This window comes from Callithrix jacchus, chromosome 2 (genome assembly GCF_049354715.1).
Source record: "Callithrix jacchus isolate 240 chromosome 2, calJac240_pri, whole genome shotgun sequence".
In the NCBI taxonomy this organism is placed as follows: Eukaryota; Metazoa; Chordata; class Mammalia; order Primates; family Cebidae; genus Callithrix; species Callithrix jacchus.
This window is the reverse complement of record NC_133503.1, coordinates 156,781,680-156,798,802: the sequence shown is the minus strand read 5'-3', so window position 1 is coordinate 156,798,802 and position 17,123 is coordinate 156,781,680. Positions and strand designations below refer to the sequence as shown.

The following is a 17,123-nucleotide window of genomic DNA, read 5'->3' as shown; positions in this document are numbered from 1 at the left end:
TTTATTCCTTACTGGTAAAACAATTATTAAATTTTGAAATTTGTATAAATAAGTCACTAAGCATAGTTCTAACATTTATGATAATATTTTATAGTTAGTTATCATATCTAGTCTAGCTTGCCCTTTTGCCTATGGAAAAGTTATTTTCAATAATTTTATATAACTCTCTATATTTTAAGAAGTCTTTAATTTGCTTTAATATCTTCTTTAGGTAGGCAACTAAAACTCAATAGTATTATTTTAACGTTCAATTTCTGGTTTGGGGTTGTTGTTTTTTCTGATTTAATCTGCCATCTGATGGGCCTTCTGGTTGTAGCAGTACACTGAACCAGTGCCAACAGGGACCAGTTCACTGCTACCAGTGTGTGTTCGTGGACTGCATCTGATACTCCAATGTCCAACATCTAATCCAAATTGTTGACATTTTTTCCCTAAATGCTTTCCAGCTATCTTTATGGAAAGTTGCTTCTCTGCTTTCCTGTTCAGTATTATAACATGTTGTTATACGTTTTCCCCCATTGAAATTGCTCTTCAGTACCAAGAGTATCTCAATACCCACAGAAGCTTTGGAAGTTTCCCTGTGGGCATTTTCCAGGTCATGCTGCTAAATAAAACTACATATAGCACTAGTTTCTGGAAAGCACCACTCTTAGAGCCCTTTATAAGTTTTCATACGTATCTGCTTATTTCTTCCATTTCTAAATGAGTTACCCTTATAATATGATTAATTTTTTTAATAGTCTCCTATATAGAATTCACAGTCTTCCTCTTTTGTGTCTTCCTACTGCAGTGCATCTGATTCCTCTCTAGAAGTGGTTAACCTCAGTCTCTTTTCCTACAGCCTAATTTGACCTTTCCATGAATCCTAATGTATCACATTTCTTTAAATCTTTCTTGTTCTTTTTCACACAGAAGTCCTGAGGCTCTGTCACGGGATTATTGCCATCTTCCTCTCATATTAGATTTTGAAATTCTCGGTTATTTTTTATTCTTTCCTCCCTCTCAAGTCTTACATTGCACCCTAGAGAAAGGGATCTAGGAATATTGTTTTTCTCACTATCTTCCCAGTGCCTAGCTTACTGCCCCTTGGCAAAACACAGCGGAGTGAACTCAGAAATCCAGTCCTTGCCTCTTCTACCTCCTTACATACTGACCTGTATTTCAGAGAGCCTCTTACCACAGATCCCTGTTGCCACTCCTGTTCTGGAAAGCCCATCTCCTAGGCTTAGAGGTTGATCTGAATGCCTGCAAACAAGGACATTAACAGAAGGGTATGGCCTTGTTGATCTCTAGGATTAGGGAACGCTCCCAAATGTCTTGTTCAGAAATTCTTTCTTTCCACTCTCTCAAATAAGATGCTCTCCAGCAGCATTTTCTCTAAAAACCAGAAACTCCCTGCCCCGCAGGCACACATAGCATCTTCTTTCCAGAGTTGCTGAAGCCCATAATGGAGGAAATCCAGCACAATAAATAGACCTTAATTGACTACACTAATTAGGAGCACATTGGTTTTTGTTGTATTCAACTCTAATTATTTATTACATAGTTACTGTCCTTTGATGAGATGTTACTCTCCATCTGTGACTGCTTATAGTTGTGAGCTTCTGTCCATTGGTAATTAGAAAGTTTATTTATACCAAGTTTAATCTTGCTGTTAAAAAATGTATTCTAATAGTCATCCACATTAAAATATTATAGGGCAGTGCTTAAAAACTACAATTATTACTCTTGAGAATCAAATCATACACTATATCGCATCATCTTTCTTGGCAATAATACTGCTGTTGTACACTGATGGCCTCTAACAGAGAAGAAATTATTCCATTGAAAGAAAAGTAACTTTTAAGAACAAAGTTGGAAGTGATCCCTTTAAGCTTTCAGCCCATGTCTAAATATACTTTGGTTTTTATTTTATTGGTTAAGTAGAAATGATTTATAATGTAATGGCAACCCATTAATAAATGTCTGCTCTTTTGAAGGTGGCGTTAATTCAGTATGCCAATAATCCAAGAGTTGTGTTTAACTTGAATACATATAGAACCAAAGAAGAAATGACTCTAGCAACATCCCAGACATCCCAATATGGTGGGGACCTCACAAACACATTCGGAGCAATTCAATATGCAAGGTGAGTTTTGGTGTGAATAGACCAATGTTTTCATAATATGAGAGTGTTAATAAATAAGGAAAAGATAAAGAAAAAAAATCTGAGCACTCTATGTCTTGAATACTTTGAGAAGGTAGTTGGGAACGTTAAATCTTTGATTTTAGAATTTTAATAAGATATTACATGATTTTTATGTGAATTTATATGAAGTAAATGAAATGAGAAGATCTTAGATTAAAACAGTAGGAAATGGGGCAATCTGTCATAATTTGTTAATATTCATCAGAGATTCAGACAAATTGACCTCATAAATCACTTGGTGTAAATTAACAAAGGCCAGGGAATCTTAAACATATGAGTTTGAATTGAATTGAACAACTTTATTATGCTTACTACAATGAGTGGGAAATGTGAATTATAACTATGCGGCACTCTTGATTCTTATCTCAATTTCTCTGTTTTCCCAGATCTACTGACCTTCATCTTCACTCTATTTTAACCAGATACTTTCACAAAAAACTAAACACTCCCTGTTGTTAAACAAATTAATGAGAACAACAAGCTTGCCTTCCCTTAAACCTATTCTCTGTCTTTTTTTTTTTTTGTCTTGTGCATTCTTTTCTTTCACTACTATAATTCCACTTCCTTGAAATCTATAGCTATGCTACTGGATGAGCATGCCTCTGTTCATCCCCCAACCCAGTGGTCCCACCTCAAGCCTCCTCCTTTCTGGTTCCTCTGAACATTTGATAATGATGAGCACATGCTGTTACTCCCAACCAAGTCGCCATAACACCACAAGCTTCTCGAATTCCTGCCAACTTCTCGTCAGCAACTTTCACCTCTTCACTGGCTCCTTTTCCTATTTTTCTTCACTGAACAGAACCCTGTCTTCTCTATTGCCCTTCTCCTGTAGGAATTCTATCCACTGTCATGGCATCAGCAGCGGCACTGTGGGGGTTACCCCATTGCTATGTTGTCAGCTCTGCACTCTCTCCCAAAACTCACGTTGCATCTAGCTGATGCTGAATCTTTTTATTTGGAATGTTGGCTCACTTACCAAATTCAGCCTGTCCTATACTGGCCTTATTTTCCCCACTGCTCCGCATGAACTTGCCATTTTGACTCACACCACTGACTCTCGCCCAGTCATTTGAACTAAAAATTTGGTTGCCTTTATGCTTTTCACTCTTCCCTATGTCACACATCCGGTCAGTAGCCACATCCTGTCATTTCTATTTCTGCATTTCCCATTTTATCTGTCTTCTTTTTCTGTGTGTGTATCTTAGTTACTACTTCTGTCAACTGGTGACAATCCCAAATGTCTCAAAAGCGGATTCCCCGCAAGAGAAGATATGATTGGTTTGGTTCATCATTGCGATCTCCATTCAGGGACAATAAAGGTTTTTTGGGCCAGGCCATCTCATAAGCCGCTGGCCAGTCAATAGTTCAGCTGCCATTAAGTGAAGTGCCCTTTCTGATCCAGCAAACTGGACTAAAAGGAAGAAGCTGAGATGAAAAACTAACTCCTGGAGTTAGAGACTGCAGTGGGCCAGGTGTTCAGCAAGGAGGTGGGGGTAGTGTTTTTCCCTGGAAGGAGCCTGGGGCCCTGGAGAGCTTGGTTCTCCAGGACAATGGCCACTGTCCATTGAGGCAGGACTTGCCTGGCTTACATCATCTTTCAAAACTTTGGTTTTCACCCCTGTGCCATTGTCTACCTCCCACTTCCCACGATTTCCCAAGCTAACAGGATTTAGGCTGCCCAGTGTCAGGAGAATCACCCAACTTCTTACGCAACCTCCTGGAATGTAATTGCCTCTATATTTCTTCTCTCTCTCTCTCTCTCCTCTTTCTTTAAAATATTGAAGAGACTCTGAAATTCTTTCAGTAACTATTGCCGTGTTTTCATTCACCTCATTTCCTTCAATGCCTGCGGTTTCTGTTTACTGTTCTGAAGCACTGCAGGGAATTAAAACCAATGCGGTACAGTTTCTATCCTCAGAAGCTTCAAAAAGGATCTGATGTGAATACTGTGGTTCAAATTTGGCCAAAAATACGGAGTATTTTCTACATTTCTATAGTCTACATTATAGACTACAAAACAGATTTTAGGAAATAAAATGATATGCTCAGTTTTAAAGGCAGTGAATTTGATATTACCCATTCAAATTTGAAATGTGTGTATTCTCTGTCCCAGTAATTTTACTGCTAAGATCTTATCCCACTTGAAAAAGTATGCCAACATATATACACAGGGATATTTATTACAGCCTGACTTGTAAAACTCAAAATAGCCTAAACACCCAATAATAGGGAACCAGTTAAATAAAACTGTACTCCTTCATATGGTGCTCCAAATAAAATATATGCAGCCATTAAAAAAAGAATGAGAGCTTCATAAATGTGCTGATATGGAAAGGTCTCCATCAATGTGAAAAACAACTGTTTAGAATATGCCCTCATTTGATGCAAAGGCATAAGAATGATACAGTGGATTCTGGGGACTCAGGGAAAACAGTGGGAAGTGGGTGAGGGATAAAAGACTGCAAATTGGGTTCAGTGTATTCTGCTCAGGTGATGGGTACGAATCTCACAAATCACCACTGAAGAACTTACTCATGTAACCAAATACCACCTGTTCCCCAAAAACCCATGGAAATTAAAACAAATTTCTTTTAAAGAATATGCCCTCATTTGGGTAAAAGTTTAAGGGGAAGACTATGCCTGTACCTATATTCCATCTAAATAAAACATTTCCTAGAAGGAAATGCAAGAAACTGATAATGGTGCTTACTTACGGAGAGGGGTTTAGTGTCACATTTTGGTTTATACCTTTCAAAATACTTTGATGTGGGGATCACTCCTGCAAGGGACCCTTGACAGGACGCTCGCCATCTTGAGCTCGAGCCCATACACGTTTCTCCTCCCCTAGAGGCTGTTGAACTAAGGGGAAAAGAGGAAGTCTGGTTGCACTGATTCTATAAGCACCTATTTTTGCCTCTGACATTTGCAACAGGATGGCTGAGCTCAGGCCTTGTGGACTAACAAGACATTGTGTGGTTTTATTAGACAATGTTTGCCTCCTAATTCCTACTCTGCACAATAACTTTATGATTTTAGTTACTTCTGCTAACTCACTCATATTGTTTGCATGGGATCCTATAAGAATAGGTAAAGATTATCTCTATTTAGAATGGCATTTAGAAAGTTCCAGCTGTACCTTGTTAATGATCTTACTTGCTTGCTTGACTGATTTTGGATAAACACATGTTTAGATTTATGACCCCCTTTTTGCAAACTTTATTGTCCCTTTGCTGTACACCCTTTGATTATAAGTCATACTTTCTGTAGCCCTTTTTTGTAATTCTTGTTTTTGATTTTAAGATGCAATGGAATGTACGTCACTTCTCAAATATTGAAAGGTATATAACCGGTAGTGTGCATAAATAAACTCGCTGTTCTGGCATTGCCTGGCAGTCCTCCAGACCCCACTGTCTATCTATCTGTTCTTCCATGCACTCCCTCTTCCAGGTTGAGAACATTTGAGTGGGGCTGAAGCTCTCCGCTGGTCAGAAGCCCCCTGGCAAATGTGCTGGACCCCCACACTTTGATTTTTTTTTTTTACTGTAGATATCTATAACTTTAAAATAATATTGAAAATAAGCAAACACAGGTCTAATGCATAAAATTTATGACAGAAATATCTTTGCTCTATTGATTTGTACTGATTAATTCAACTTTCTTAGAAGAAAATGCTTTGAAGGAATACTGAGATAAATACATGTACACATATATATACGCATATGCCATGGCATATAAGACATTGTTTTTAATGTCAAGCAAAGCTTATATTTGTATGTTTCCTACAAACTACAAATGGAACATTAAATATATCACCAAAGTTAATATGGAGTTACAATAGATTGTGTTTAAAGAAGCTAGTTTCATGTTTCTATTTTAAACCAGAGGTTGTCATACTAACTTCATATTTTGATAGCGAGTCTTTAATTTTATCTGCCACAGAAAATATGCTTATTCAGCAGCTTCTGGTGGACGACCAAGTGCTACCAAAGTCATGGTAGTTGTAACTGATGGTGAATCACATGATGGTTCAATGTTGAAAGCTGTGATTGAGCAATGCAACCATGACAATATCCTGAGGTTTGGCATAGCAGTAAGTGGCTCTTCTTTTTACTTGTCTTGCAGCTATTGGGTAAATCTTCCTTTATAGCATCATTTCTCAAGGCTGCACTTTCCCATTGGCTGTACATAGTTGAATGTAAAAGAAAGTTCTTGCTCTCTCTCTGCTTCATCATGGTTTTCAATTGTGTCTACGATTGAAATATAGGGTTGTGGAAATGTTGCTTGATTTACTTCTCCAGAAGGGCTATTATGTTCAAAATAGACTAGAATGTACTCATAGGGAAAATGGAATACGGCAGTAATGACCTTTTTTTTTCTCTTCTATTTTCCAGGTTCTAGGGTACTTAAACAGAAACGCCCTTGATACTAAAAATTTAATAAAAGAGATAAAAGCAATCGCTAGTATTCCAACAGAAAGATACTTTTTCAATGTGTCTGATGAAGCAGCTCTACTAGAAAAGGCTGGGACGCTAGGAGAACAAATTTTCAGCATTGAAGGTAAAAAAACCCCTCTCAAGGATTTTCTTCTAAAACATTTAAATAATTTTTTATTATCATATCTTTGCTCTATCAATGTTAACTTGTATACCTTGTATAAAAAGAGCTACTACAAATCAGTAAGGAAAATGGATGAAAAACATGAATAAATAGTTTATGTGATAAAATACAAATGACTGATAAACATAAGAAAATATTCCCAATTTAAAAATACATTTCTAAATACTTCCAGTAAGTATTTAAAAACATAAATGAAACCAACATTATGTTTTGCCTAAAAGATGACACAGAATAATAATGTTCAATCCTGGGGAGATTATCAGGAAACAAAGAAGCTCATACACTGTTGACAGGATGATAAATTGTTATAACTTTGGGGGGGGGCAATATAGCAATACCTATTATAATCATGAATAGTTTTATGTTTCTACACTGTGTTATGTAAGTTCTAAAATTCTTGAAATTGTTTTCAGTAAGCATATATATTTTTTAAATTGGAAAAATACAGCAAAGATTTTTAATAGTTTAATTTTGAGGGAAATATTTTATTTATAGGACTAAAATAATTTACTTAAGTGGTCTTGGAAAATCTAGTTAGTGCAGAGAAATCAAAAATCACATGTTTAGGAGTTCACTGTGGGGAGGACTAGCACATACTTTGCAGTTGGTGAAAAAAAAAAAAACCACATGACCCAAATCCTAGTTCTTGTTGATTAACCCAAATAACTCTTTGCAATAAAGACCTTATGTTATTGAAAACCTATGTATCAGGTACAGCCTTAGAGTCTGGGGCTAAGAGGATTGCATAAATTATTCATTCATATAGTCAGATCTTGACTTGATTATCCACTGGAATTATCCAAAAAGCTGTATTGCTTCTTCAGTATCCCATGGTGCCTCAAAGTTGCATTCAAATCCAATGCAGGCTGAGATAACACAAAATCACTAGGCTATCCACATTGATAATTGTGTTTGTAGGGGCATGAATGAGAACAATTGTAATCTGCAAGCTAGCTAGAAATGACTTTGAGCATTATCTGCTATTAGGGACTTTGGGGAGCATTATTCTATTTTATTAAAAGTTATCTCTACTCATCCTGTGTAAATTATTTTATCTTGTAACTAAGACTATGTTGTAGAGTACAGTTTGTCTTTTTTTCTATATTAAAGTGTCAGTCCAGTGATTTAACTTCCTTTTTGTGAGGATTAGTGAAACATAACCATTTTGATCACAGTGTATGGAAAATAAGTGCCAGCTGGGTCTTACCTTGTTAGTGACAGAGGCAAGCAAGCATATATATAGAATCAGAACAAACTTCTCAATTGATAAGATTCCTGCTCAGTCTTGAATTCTGGTTCCTAATAGCTAATGAAGTTCACTCCCAGCAGTCTTCACTACAGATCAATTGCCCAGCTCTTTCAGTTGCATCCGAGATTTGTGTGCATTTATCACTACCAATATTTCAAAGCTGAAAATTCAGTTAGTTTCTTCACTAGCAATGATCAAGTTTTTAAAAAATCATCACCTCAGTTTTCACCTTACCTTATACCTTTTGTTGAGTGTCCTTTTGTATCAGGAACTTCATCCGTATTCTGCTAAATACATTAATGTTTAATTAAGATTAGTGCCATCTTTGAACACTACCTTGGAAGTATTGTTATTTCTATAACCTGCTAGAACACTTTCTTAGTGATTTCTTCCTCCCAGAGTACACAAACTCTGTATTTTGGAGTGAGTATTGGAAGAGTATGTGTTTGTGTTTGTAGGTGTGTGTGTACATACTGGCCTGCCTGTGTTTGAAAACTTGATTTACAATTACTGACAGTTATATCATTTTTTAAAATTTGATTTTTCAGGTACCGTTCAAGGAGGAGACAACTTTCAGATGGAAATGTCACAAGTGGGATTCAGCGCAGATTACTCTCCTCAAAATGTATGTATATCAGATAGCTCCAAGCCATGTTGTCTTTTGGTATAACACTTCCCGACACAGTAGCCTTCTACATGAAGTGGGAAGACAGCCATTTAGCGATCAGCCCTTCTGTTTCCTAGTCACAATCATTTAGTTTCTTTTTGCTGCTGATTTACCCCTAAAATCTGAATGATAATAATGTCTTCCTTTCCCTGTTTCACAGGGATCTTAAATGGGGTAAAAGTGACAATATACAAGAAAGTCTTTGAGTACTCCAGGGCACAGACACTATATTAACTTAAGGTATTATTCCTACAGAATTTTCTTTTTCTTCTTTTTTTTTTTTTTGATGGAGTCTCACTCTGTCACCAGGTTAGAGTGCAGTGGTGTGATCTCAGCTCACTGCAACCTCTGACACCCTAGTTGAGGCCATTCTCCTGCCTCAGCCTCCCAAGTAGCTGGGACTACAGGTACACACCACCACACCCAGCTAAGTTTTGTATTTTTAGTAGAGATAGGGTTTTGTCATGTTGACCAGGATGGTCTCAATCTCCTGACCTCACGATCTGCCCGTCTCAGCCTCCCAAAGCGCTGTATATGTGTCCTTATAATAGAAAAATTTATAATCATTTGGATATATACCCAGTAATGGGATTGCTGGGTCAAAAGGAATTTCTATGTCTAGGTCCTTGAGGAATCACCATACTGTCTTTCACAATGGTTGAACTAATTTACACTCCCACCAACAGTGTAAAAGTGTTCCTATTTCTCCACATCCTCTCCAGCATCTGTTTTCTCCAGATTTTTTAACTATCGCCATTCTAACTGACATGAGATGGTATCTCAATGTGCTTTTAATTTGCATTTCTCTAATGACTAGTAATGATGAGCATTTTTTCATATGTTTTTCGGCCTCACGTATGTCTTATGTCTTCTTTTGAGAAGTGGCTGTTCATATCCTTTGCCCAATTTTGAATGGGCTTGTTTGTTTTTTTCTTGTATATCTGTTTTAGTTCTTTGTAGATTTTGAATATAAGTCCTTTGTCAGATGGGTAGATTGCAAAAATTTTTTCCCATTCTGTTGGTTGCCAGTTCACTCTCATGATTGTTTCTTTTGCTGTGCAGAAGCTCTGGAGTTTAATTAGATCCCATTTCTCTATTTTGACTTTTGTTGCCAATGCTTTTGGTGCTTTAGTCATGAAGTCCTTGCCTATGCCTATGTCCTGAATGGTTTTGCTTAGGTTTTCATCTAGGGTTTTTATGGTGCTAGGTCTTATGTTTAACTCTTTAACCCATCTGGAGTTAATTTTAGTGTAAGGTGTGTCGGGAAGGAGTCCAGTTTTGGCTTTCTGCACATGGCTAGCCAGTTTTCTCAACACCATTTATTAAACAGGGAATCCTTTCTCCATTGCTTATTTTTGTCAGGTTTGTCAAAGATCAGATGGTTTTAGATATGTGGCATTGCCTCCAAGGCCTCTGTTCTATATCTCTGTTTTGATACCAGTACCATGCTGTTTTGATTACTATAGCCTTGTAGTATAGTTTGAAGTCAGGTAGTGTGATGCCTCCAGCTTTGTTTTTTTTTTTTTTTTTCTCTTAGAATTGACTTGGCTATGTAGGCTCTCTTTTGGTTCCATATGAAGTTTAAGGTGGTTTTTTCCAGTCCTGTAAAGAAGGTCATTGGTAGTTTGATGGGGATAGTGTTGAATCTATAAATTACTTTGGACAGTATGGCCATTTTCACGATATTGATTCTTCCTAATCATGAGCATGGAATGTTTCTTCATTTGTGTCCTCTCTTATTTATTTGAGCAGTGGTTTGTTGTTTTCATTGAAGAGGTCCTTTACATCCTTTGTCAGTTGTATTCCTAGGTATTTTGTTCCCTTTATAGCAATTGTGAATGGGAGTTCGTTCTTGGTTTGGCTCTCTTTAAGTCTATTATTGGTATATAGGAATGCTTGTGATTTTTGCACATCGATTTTGTATCCTGAGACTTTGCTGAAGTTGCTTATCAGTTTAAGGAGATTTTGGGCTGAGACAATAGGGTCTTCTAAATATACAATCATGTCATCTGCAAATAAAGACAATTTGACTTCCTCCTTTCCTAACTGAATACACTTTATTTCTTTTTCTTGCCTGATTGCTGTGGCTAAACTTTCTTTGAATCAAATAACTACTGAAAATGTTTGTTTAAAACACATACCCTTGTCATCACTGTCGTGGTTGAATTCTGAGTTTTCATGATATCTTTTTCTAAAAGCAGACAGAAAATAGTTGAAAAAATAAGTTAGGAAAAATGTGACATGGGATTGGAATACAACACTGTTTTTTCAGCTCAGGGAAGTCCATTTCTATTTCTCAGAAACATCCATCTCCCAGGCCTCTGATTCTAATTTGAGTCAGGATATGAGAGAGATAGTGAAAGGAGGAGAAAAGAAAGATAGAGAGATTGTGGGAAATATTTAAGGAACAATAGGAAGTCCGATGATTTGACTGGCAGATCAGAGGACCAAGAACAGCTTGTTTTCTGTCTAGAATAAAAGGAGCTGGCCGGGCACGGTGGCTCATGCCTGTAATTCCAGCACTTTGGGAGGCCGAGGCAGGTGGATCATGAGGTCAAGAGATCGAGACCATCCTAGTCAACATGGTGAAACCCCATCTCTACTAAAAATACAAAAAATTAGCTGGACATGGTTGTGCATGCCTGTAATCCCAGCTACTCAGGAGGCTGAGGCAGGAGAATTGCCTGAACCCAGGAGGCGGAGATTGAGGTGAGCTGAGATCGCGCCATTGCACTCCAGCCTGGGTAACAAGAGCGAAACTCCATCTCAAAAAAAAAAAAAGGAGCTGACTTTTTCTGGAGCATCAATTCTTAGAGTTGCTTATAGAAGTTATGGACCTTTCCCTCAGAAAATATAAATGAATCTATGTACAGAGAATTTTGCACACAATCCCATGAGGTTTTTGTACATGCCCTAAAGTCCTTTCATGCACCTAAACCCAGAGTCCCTCATTTTATTACAATCATTCCCATAACTTCATGGTCTCTTATCCTCAAAGTGGAACACATCATTTCCTTATTTGCTGTTTTTCGTGGCTTGTATTTTTTAGTCTAACATCATATCTTTGGTATGTTCTAAGAAGAACAAAAAATAAAAAACAGTGTATCTCACCCAGACTAAATCTGCCTTCTGTGATAATTTATAGCTTGGCTGTTCAGACTGGGTTTTGAGTCAATCCAGAGTAGCCTTTGTCCTTTGCCCTTCCCGCAGGGCTGACAGAAGGTTATTTTCCTTCTAGTAGATTGAATGTCACAGCTATAGGTGCCTTTTGTAGCTGTGCTTTTATCAAATAGATGGGATATGGGAATATACAGGAACATTTGAGAAGTGGCCAGGAAGAAAGAGGAAGAAAGCTGAAATAGAACAGGTCAGAAGAGAGCATCCTGAGGCGTGTCTGGGATGGCAGCAGCATCCCCGTCTCTCCTGTGTCAGTACTTTCTGTTTCTCAGGCATGTCTCTTACCTGGCTGTGAGCCTTCCTTATGAATATGTGGGGCTGGAGGCTCGCTTCTGACATTTTTCTAAAGGTCATAAGCGTTCAGCGTTTGAACAGGAAATTTGAAGATGACTATGTACCTGTCCTGTACTACAGCTTATTACAAAGGTTTGTCTGTATAACATGTCATATGAAATAAAGTCTAAAATAGCAAAGCCAATGGGAAGGCTTGTTGCCTAGCACAAATATATTAAGACAATTCTGAAATACAGCAATATATGTTCATATATATTTCATCATTTTAAATAAATCTAAACAATTTATTTCAATGTTTTGGTGACCCTGCATTCTTATGCTTTAGAGGTGATTTGTTTTAATGATCTTCATTTTTCATTTATTTTAGGATATTCTGATGCTGGGTGCAGTGGGAGCTTTTGGCTGGAGTGGGACCATTGTCCAGAAGACGTCTCATGGCCATTTGATCTTTCCTAAACAAGCCTTTGACCAAATTCTGCAGGACAGAAACCACAGTTCCTATTTAGGTAAGGCATAGCAATAGCAATAATTGGCTCAGCAAACATAAGTTCTCTGGCTTTAAACCAGCCTTGAACTGTCATCTAATTATTACATTTATTACACATATCTATGTTGTCTCTGCCAGTCGGGCCTTAAGACATAACTGCGTATTGGAATACTATATTATACCCACTAATTTCTTCTGGCTGGTCAGGTGGTCATAATTCCTGGAACATGATTGTCTTCCTCCAAAATGGAAATACTTCCCAAAAGCCAATATAGTAGATGATAGTCTTATATTATTGTACAGCTCTTAGTCTTCTTATTCTTATAATAAGCAGCCACTGATTTTGCAGACTTACTATGGGACAGTTCCTGAGTTGGCAAGTCTATCTACGTAAACATTTACATCTTTCCAGCAAGTCTTTCAGGGATGTTTGGCCTTTGAGAGATAGCAAGATTAATAACTTGCCGAATGTTCAACAACCTAGTAAGTGGCAAATCCAGAATTTGAACTTCAGACAGTTTCCAAGGCCTTGTTCTTTCTACTGTGCAACACTACCTTTTAAATACATTTATTCATTTACTCAAGAAATATTTGTTGAACACCAGGTTCATAGGTGGCTGATGAGGACAACCTGAGATCTAGAGGCGGCTTTAGAGGTAGAAGTTCCACCTACACAGGGAAGTGCTGCAGGTCAAAGGACAGGAGCAATTCATTTTAGAAAAAGGAAGACTTGTCCTCAGTGATGTATTCGGGAGCAGTAGGAACTTTGCATCATATCTAACAACAGAGGATCTCTGCTCACCTCTGCTCACTTCTTTTAACCTTATCTTGCTGAGACATTCGACGGTATGCACTCTGTAACTCCTTCCCTTTTAGGTTACTCTGTGGCTGCAATTTCTACTGGAGAAAACACCCACTTTGTTGCTGGTGCTCCTCGGGCAAATTATACCGGCCAGATAGTGCTGTACAGTGTGAATGAGAATGGCAATGTCACAGTTATTCAGGCTCACCGGGGTGACCAGGTAAATCGCATGGTTTAGCAGATGAAATTAATTTTATGGGTAAATGAGCAGGCGGGGAGTCGAGTGAGTAGAAATGGAAACCAACATGGCCTGAGTGCCTACGCTGTGACTGGCTCTGTAATCTGAGTTTACTTAGTGTATTCCTTAGATCTTCACGACAATACCAAGAAGACCACCCACCCTTTTGACAACTTACTGGGAATTTAGCTAGCCTTCTAAGGTCACGCAGCATCAATGGATTGAACTGTCATTAAAACTCAGTCTTTTCTGGACTCAGAGGCTGTGCTGTTTGGTTACATCCCCTTCATATTTTTGACTCCCTGAATTAATAAATGCATGGACATTATTTAGTTACAATGTCAGGCCCCTAACCACTGCTTTGTAGGTAAGCACACACTAGGAACAAGGATTTGGAGAGGAAATGATGAGAAGAAGGGAGTAGTATAACATTATAAGGACTGAGCTTCTACATCTGGACCTGTCTTGTTTTTGAAGATTCTAAAAGTAAAACAATTTATCTTCTCTGCCACTTCCTATGGATGGGTGACAGTTCGGTAATCAGACTCTATGATGAATCCGTTATGGCTCACTACAGCAAAGGTCTGTTGCTAGAGCAAAGGCCATCTGATTGGTTCCTGTTTCCTTACTAAACAGTTTTGACCCAGGGGCTTGGTACACATTTAAAATGGGCATCGCTCCCTGACAACCAGCAAAAAGTGGTTTCCTTCTTAGAGTTGGAGAAACTTAAAAAGATTTATCTTCTCTGAGATTGAGTGTGATCCTGCTGTTGCTATGGATTTTCTAGGAGTAAGAAGACCTGAGTTCTTGACTTCCTTGACCACAAATTAGCTATGGTCATACTTTTCTCTCTTTTTAAATATTTTAAAGAAGTTCTTTTTTAACAGTGACAGTGTTGTAGAAGGAATCATTTGTTAGTCATTTCTAAATCTTTAAAAAGTCTTCACATAGACATTCATTGAACATTGAATGGGATGAATGTTCAAAGTCCCAGCTTTTCTTATTTTAATTTAGCTCCACTAGTCCTCCTGTCCTAGTCTATCTGGCAACTACTTACCTGTTTCACATTATGACATGTACACTTACATCATCACATGTGATGTCCCCCTTCCCTCTGCCTAGAAATCTCCATATCCTTCTTACTTTGCAATTCAAATGATATTTTAGCTTTCTAAGCCTTCCTGGCTCTCCTGCCCTCTGATCACTCTGCATTTGGGACTTGCCTCTGTTACAATTTATTTTACCATAGAAGCTTAATGATTTGTTCTCCCTGCTTCTATTCCTCCTGCCTTTCTCTATAACAGACTTCACATACCTATGAAAGGTTTGTCTTACGTCTTTGACCTTCTGGCTTCAGAAACACCTGGAATGCTAATTTAAATTGCTGTTTTCTGGATCACATCCTAGACATTACATCAGAATCTCTAGAAATGGGTCTCAGGGATCTGTATTTCAAAGGCATTTTCTTGGAGATTCTTGTGCACAACTAGGATTTAAGAACCAAGTGTCAGATGGTGTTAGAACCTAAGGGAAGGGACTATGCTGTCTGTCTTCACATTCCTAGCACTTTGCAAATAGTCAACACTCAATTTTTGTGTATTGAATGTGCAAGTAAATATTCAGTGTAATATTGAAGTATATGAATCCTAGAAATTCTAAGGTTGACATGCTTTATTACTCCAGATTGGCTCCTATTTTGGTAGTGTGCTGTGTTCAGTTGATGTGGATAAAGACACCATTACAGATGTGCTCTTGGTGGGTGCACCAATGTACATGAATGACCTAAAGAAAGAGGAAGGAAGAGTCTACCTGTTTACTATCATAAAGGTAAAATAATCATTCAATTGACAGTTTAATTTGCTTTAGTACTGATAATTTAATCTGTATTTGGAAAGAAAAATTTATTATTCATTAATGAAAATTTGCACAGATAGTATGGTTTACATTTCATTATTTTTGAGGATGTTCCCATTAAGTTACGATTTTAAAAAAAATCACATTAACAGGAAAAACTAGAGTTTAATATATAGTGTACAGCCATTTTCCATGAGAGGTCTTTGAATATATTGTCTATTATACAAATAAAACCATTATAAGTGCACATCGTTTATTGAAATATGTGCATGTGCACACACACACACACACACACACACACATTTGTGTATTTCTCTAGTATCACATGTAATTTTTTGCTGCAAAGACAACAATAACAGGGCAATGCTTTCTTGTTATCAATTGACAGGATAAATACCAGTTGTATCAGGCACTTTGTAAATGCCATATGATCCCAGATGCTTCCTACATTAGTTCGTCAGGAAATGTCATTGCTTAGTATAACATTTAAGCGTGTGTCCAACTCTTGAAGTATCGAGTTCTTCCACAAAAAAACAGCATACATTAACATGGAAAAGAATAATTTTCCCAATTTGTAGACTGAACTCCCTAAATCCACATAATATAAGTATGATGAACTCCATGAAATATAAAAAAAGAAAAATTAGAGGCACAAATTGACACAGAAAATTATATGACAACAGAAGGGAAAGGATGGAAAAAGAGAAGTTGATGATGTTAATGTCAGCTTTAAGTTTAAGTTTATAAAATATTATGTTTAAGTGTTGTGATATTTTGTCCCAGCTGATTTGACATTAATGTAAAAATTAACTTTGTAACAGAAGTAATTAAAACAATTCTAAAGCAATTATACATATAAAATGTGTAATTGAGTATATTAATGAAAACAATTCTAAAGCAATTATACCTATAAAATGTGTAATTGCAAGTAAAACCTTTTACTTGTTTGAAAAACTGACAAACCCCCATTCTGTAAATATTTCTTACTTGTCAGATATACTGAATTATCATTAATTGTTGAAGATGAAAAGATCTTTTAATGCCATGTCAAACTCAGTAAGAATTTTTATAAGATTATAAGAGAGGAGGAAGAATCAATGCTGACCCAGTTTCATGGTTGAGAACATTGCTTTCTTGTGAAGTCATGAAATATTTCCATACTTGATTATAAAATCTAAGAAAACCACTGTGTGTTTTACAAGGAAATATCTTCTCCTTTGCACAGAATTATTTAGTGTTTTTTATGATGCAATATGAACAATCTCATTTTCTACTTCCTACACCACTATATTATGTGACTGGTAATTTTTACAGAAACTCTAAATTAAGATATTGTGTTTTATTTTCTTCTGTGTCTACTTTAATTTCATTCAAGATATTAGTAGTTTTCACCAGAAACATTTTAAATCATTTAAATGATTTAAACATTTAAATCAAAAGGTTGAAAATAGGTGAAGATTGTATTATTGAGAAGAAAATGAGACAAAAAATGGATGTTGTTCAGCTGCAGTAAAGAGAATTACCTCCTTTCACTGTGGTTTATGAGC

The 17,123-nt window shown here is 37.0% G+C and overlaps 1 protein-coding gene across 2 annotated transcripts in view; it reads left to right on the top strand.

Annotated features, from left to right (window-relative positions):
* The window catches only part of ITGA2 (integrin subunit alpha 2), a 107,848-nt gene that overhangs the window by 60,000 nt on the left and 30,725 nt on the right, over nt 1-17,123 (top strand). For both annotated transcript variants that reach the window (XM_035291593.3, XM_035291594.3), the window contains 7 exons: nt 1,980-2,128; nt 6,131-6,281; nt 6,583-6,748; nt 8,606-8,682; nt 12,563-12,701; nt 13,559-13,704; nt 15,406-15,549. In XM_035291593.3, coding sequence (XP_035147484.3) covers nt 1,980-2,128; nt 6,131-6,281; nt 6,583-6,748; nt 8,606-8,682; nt 12,563-12,701; nt 13,559-13,704; nt 15,406-15,549 — 972 coding nt within the window. The remainder of the gene's footprint in view (nt 1-1,979; nt 2,129-6,130; nt 6,282-6,582; nt 6,749-8,605; nt 8,683-12,562; nt 12,702-13,558; nt 13,705-15,405; nt 15,550-17,123) is intronic.